This window comes from Rutilus rutilus, assembly GCF_951802725.1.
Source record: "Rutilus rutilus genome assembly, chromosome: 23".
In the NCBI taxonomy this organism is placed as follows: domain Eukaryota; kingdom Metazoa; phylum Chordata; class Actinopteri; order Cypriniformes; family Leuciscidae; genus Rutilus; species Rutilus rutilus.
In genome coordinates, this window is record NC_140233.1 from 15,880,849 (window position 1) to 15,886,488 (window position 5,640).

The window sequence follows — 5,640 nt, forward strand, 5'->3', positions numbered from 1 at the left end:
AGATTAATAGATTAAATATAAGAATGTTTTACAAATATTTTCAAAGAAAATCAAGATGGCTCTAAAAAGCCATCATTCTCTCACTAGTTTACTTTGTGTAACATCCAACAGTGTATGCTTTACAATAAATAGTTTTTGTCATTTTTTTCCTAAAAGCTCAGTGTCATTTCCATCAAATATCAATTATGATTTGTGTTTTCATAAGAAGTGTTGTGGATTTTTCCCTGAATCTGACTATCTGGGTCTCGTCTACAAATCGACGTCCCCACTCAATATCTCCTAACTTGTTTTCCCTTACTAACTAGTTCTCTTGCTGCGCAGCATAAATGATAAACGAGACAGACTTCAGTAAATGTCCCCCCTTTGTTAGAAGATTAGATCATATCGAAAGTTCGTCTGGTGGCTACATCCTAAATAAAAGGAAGTAAAAGTTATCCTGTTTTTTTGTTAGATCTGGAATGGAAAGTTAGTCACCATCAGACATAAAAATGGGAATAAAAGGTTTATCATAAGATGAAAATCTAAGTTCAGATTTTCATGGTTAGTAACATAATTAATCTTATCTAATTAAAATCTACTGCAGAAGCATATATTTCATTTTAAGCTTTTCACTGGCGCTTTTGTCTCATTGGTTAACACTAAGATTAGGAAGATTTGGAAAAACTGTATTGGCGTCAAAAAGTTTGTTGTTGTGTATTAATAAGTTATTGTATTTGGTCGGTAGAGGATTTAGAAGCTTCTAAACCAATGCACTTCTCAGAATAATATCAAGTTTAGACATGTTTTGTGTGCAGAGAGGAGGGGTGTTAACTTCCACTTGTGCACTCCCAATGTGTTTTGCACGTATTAGCTGGGCAGGGCTTGTTTCACACCATTTTAGTAGTGGAATGCAGTGAGGAACTTACCCGGTCAGTCACATGCTCGTGTGGTAAGTGAAACAGATTACCTTTATTTATCCTAAACAATTATAATAAGTGTTGGCATATTGTGTGTAACTGAAATGTTTTGTAACTTTCTTTCATCAAAGGTTAAAACCAAATATGCATTACCTCCCTGTCACTTTGCTAACATTCTTGAGCATATTATCTCAAGTGTTAGGAGGTAAAGTGTTAGTTTTTCCACTGGATGGAAGTCACTGGGTGAACATGAAGGTCCTGATCGAGGAATTACATTCACGAGGTCACAACGTGACGGTGCTTAGAGCCTCCAACAGCTGGTATATCAAGGAAGAGTCTCCTTTCTACACCTCCATCACTGTTTCTAATAGCGGTGGCATTGAAAAGGAGCTGCTTGATGCATTTGTAAGACACATTCTGGTCATCAGAAGAGAAAAGATGTCCATCTGGACTTACCTCACATTGACTTCCGAGGTTGGAATGGTATTTGAAGAGATGCATTGCAATCAACTTGCCTTCATGGGAAAAATATTTGAAAATAAAGACTTAATGGATTCACTTCATACCGCAAAGTATGACCTGGTTCTGACAGATCCGGCTTTTGGAGGTGGAGTTTTCCTGGCCCATCGTCTTGCCCTCCCTCTTGTGCTAAATGTCCGTTGGACGATGCATGGAGAAGCACATTACGAAATAGCTCCTTCACCTCTGTCGTATGTTCCTGTTCCAGGAGTAGAGCTGACTGATAAGATGACGTTTACTCAACGAGTGCAGAACGTAATGGGATACTTGTTTTTGCTTTATCACAAAACCAGGTTTGTCTCCTCACACTACCAGTCCTTCTGCAACAAATACTTTGGATCAGAAATCAACTACAAAAACCTTCTTCGGGATGCCGACATCTGGCTCATGAGAAATGACTTTACGTTTGAGTTTCCACGACCCACAATGCCCAATATCGTCTATATGGGCGGCTTCCAGTGTAAACCAGCTAAGCCGCTTCCAGCTGATCTTGGGGAGTTTGTGCGGAGCTCAGGAGATCATGGCGTCATTGTCATGTCCCTAGGAACTCTTTTTAGTCATCTTCCACAAGACATCACAGAGGAAATTGCTGGCGCTTTTGCCAGACTGCCTCAAAAAATTATTTGGAAACACACTGGACCTCGACCTGTCAACATTGGTGATAATACAGTACTTGTGGACTGGTTACCCCAAAACGACCTGCTTGGACATCCTCAAACTAAAGTGTTTATAACACATGGAGGCACCAATGGAATTCAGGAAGCCATCTATCATGGGATTCCCATTTTGGGTCTACCTATAGTATTTGACCAACCTGACAATCTCTCCAGGATGCAAGCAAAGGGAACAGCAAAGATTGTAGATATTGCGACTCTGGACAGGAATGTGTTTCTCGAGGCATTAAAGGAGGTTTTGCATAACTCATCTTACAGGGAGAACATGCAGAGACTGTCCAGACTGCATCACGACCAGCCAATGAAACCTCTTGATCGTGCCGTCTTCTGGATTGAGTTTGTCATGAGGAATAGAGGAGCCCCTCATTTACGAACACAGTCTTTCAGAATGTCCTGGATTGAGTACTACTCTATAGATGTTATTTGGACTCTTTTGATGGTATTTGTGCTGTTTTGTTGTGTGATTTACTCTATCATAAAATATCTTTGTTTTAAAGTAGTATTTAAAAAGAAAATTAAATCCGAGTGACTGAATACTTAGCTCAAATCTCACGACTGAAATGTGTCAATATTTTCTTGGAAAAGTTGTAAAATGACACATGAAAACATATGTACATTTTCATTTTAAAATTCATCTTTTTACCTATGCTCATTTATTCTAGTTTTCATTGAGAAATTAAAATCACAATGCTGCCACAAATACATCATAATAGTCATTAGACGTGAGCTCAATATGACTATTCTGACTAAAAATGGTAAAAAACGTACTATATAATTAAACTTGAATGATGCAACAATATGAAATAAACTGTTCTTTGTGGTTTACATTTTTTTCTTGTTGTAATTCATTTCCATTTCCTGGTGTAAATCCCAGTGTTTTTAAGACAGCACATTTTAAATCTTAAATCTAATATTTCTAAGTATACATTTTAATGAGAACTAAAAATATATTGAAAGCTATTTTTTTATAATTATTTTCAAGGTCAAAGTCAAGGTCAAAGTTTATTTATAAAGCACATTTACAAGCAGTCACTACTGCCCCAAAGTGCTGTACAGATACAGGGAACAGCATAAGATTAAAAAAAGACATAAAAACATAAAAACCTTCCAAAACAGAATAGGCCAAAAATAGTACGAAAAACGGACAACAAATAAAACTATGCTTAAAATAATGTTAAAAATGTCACAGCTCAAGCTTACGTTGAAGGCCAGTGCAAAAATATGAGTTTTTAAAAGTGATTTAAAATTCTCGATAGAGGTAGCTGCTCTAATATTGAGAGGAGGAGAGTTCCAGAGCTTAGGACCTGCTACTGAAAAAGCTCTGTCCCTTCTAGTTTTCAGTCTGAATCTTGGACAGTCTAAAAGCAACTGGTCAGTAGACCTAAGTGCTCTAACTGGGGTATGCAAAATTAGCATATCAGATAAATATGATGGTGCCAATCCATTCAAAGATTTAAAAACAAATAATAAGATCTTAAAATGGATTCTGAAAGCGACAGGCAACCAGTGGAGAGACGACAGTACAGGTTTTTTTTTTTTTTTTTTTTGCATTTTGAACCAGTTGCAATCGGCGAACTGAAGACTGATCAAGGCCATAGTACAAAGAGTTACAATAGTCCAAGGCAAGCGATTTCCCAAGAAGTCTGAGCTGAAAGAAGCTTGTTTTTACCACTGAGCTAATCTGTTTATCGAGTTTCAAAGAACTATCAATAAAAACACCAAGACTTTTTACACACGGGCAGCAGTTTGAGGATAGTGGGCCAAGAGCACTGTTCAAACCAAAGACATCGGGCTCCCCAAAAGTTACAACTTCAGTTTTTTTGTCATTTAAGTGTAAAAAATGTAGTGACATCCAATCTTTTACTTCAAGTAGGCATTTTCTCAGTGCTTCAACTGAGTTTGTTTTAGTATTCAGAGGTAAATAAATTTGGACGTCATCTGCAAAGCAGTGAAAGGAAATATTGTATTTTTGGAAGATTGATCCCATGGGCAGCATATACAGCGAGAACAAGACTGGGCCTAAAATTGAGCCTTGAGGCACCCCGCTGTTAATCGGGGCTTTGTTTGAGTAAAAAGGCCCAAGGTTTACAGAAAAAGACCTGTCTGTCAAATATGACTGAAACCACTTCAGAGCTGTGCCTTTAATGCCTGCACAGGACTCGAGTCTTGGCAATAAAATCTTGTGGTCAACCGTATCGAACGCTGCAGTCAGATCTAAAAGCACTAGCACAGCAGAGCTACCAGAATCAGAAATTAAAAGAAGATCATTAAAAACTTTTAAAAGAGCAGTTTCCGTACTGTGACAAGATTTAAAACCAGACTGAAATTTTTCAAAGATGTTGTTGGAGTTGAGGTGCAATAGAAGTTGGGCATATACCACTTTTTCTAGAACTAAGGAACTTTTTCACACCTAAGGCTGGAATTATATATATAAAATAATTAAATCTGTATCTGTATGGCCTGTACATTACGCATGTACAGAAATGTGTGACTTTATTTATTTATTTACTCATTCATTTATTCATGCACTGTAATGATCAATAAGTTATGGCAACATATGTTTTACATTGCTTTTACTCATCAAAATAAATTAAGCAATTTTCAACTTTTTTATGTTATACAAGATTCAACTCATTTTTTTAAAGTCAGTTTGATGTGATTTAAGTTGAAATGACTGTTGATTGTACTTAAAATTTTAAGGCAGCAACTTTTTTTTTACTATGTTCATTTAATAAATAAGTATCATTATTACTTTGTCAAACTGTTTTGGGTGGTTGTGAGTCATATAAAAAAATAAATCGAACATGCTTCCTGTTGCTCGACCTTGTCAGAAGGATGTGCTCATATCTGAGAGTGCAAATGATATGCAAATGACACATTGCTGTTTTAATAGCAACAGTAATCATATGCTGGAAGAACACCAGAGGCATCATCAGCATCACTGAACTGGTACTTTGTTCTTTTCATTGTTCATTGATCAATTTCCTCTAGATATTTTTATCATAATACATTCAGTATTGGTGAAAACAGACATTAGTTGATCAGTTTAAATGAAATCACGCCCCAAAATGCCAATTAAAATATAACAAATTAATGAATTAATGAATTAATAATTCTTTAAAGGATATAGATTGCATATAAGCGTAAGCTTAAAAACATTATTTGCAACTTTGCATTTTCCTTTGTGTGTATTTCTGAGCACATGCACATTTCATCTGTTGTGGTTGATGAGAAGGGGAGCAAAAAGGAAGTATACCAGACAGATCTGCAAGCTATACCGAATACAGAAGTGGAAACCTCCGTGGCAAGGTGAACTGAAACTTATGTGGTGGCATTTCTGGGCATTTCTGGCATTTCCAACACTTGTTTAACATCGCCTGCGTGGGATGTGTCAGTTTTGGGAATCAATTTTCATGCATCCATATAAACCGCTGAAAACTTGATGTACAGTTTATGTATACATAGATATCACACTATCTATTTAGAGCCAGTGTGAACAGCTTGCGCATGACATGAAGTGCCATGTTTGCCCACTCAGTAGGGTACAAGTG

The 5,640-nt window shown here is 36.7% G+C and overlaps 1 protein-coding gene across 1 annotated transcript; it reads left to right on the top strand.

Annotated features, from left to right (window-relative positions):
• Nucleotides 1-870: 870 nt before the first annotated feature.
• Nucleotides 871-2,913, top strand: ugt5a5 (UDP glucuronosyltransferase 5 family, polypeptide A5). Its single transcript, XM_084397735.1, has 2 exons — nucleotides 871-928; nucleotides 1,028-2,913. Exons 1-2 carry the CDS (start codon nucleotides 918-920, stop codon nucleotides 2,616-2,618), a joined length of 1,602 nt encoding a protein of 533 aa, XP_084253861.1. The 5' UTR covers nucleotides 871-917; the 3' UTR covers nucleotides 2,619-2,913.
• Nucleotides 2,914-5,640: the final 2,727 nt, after the last annotated feature.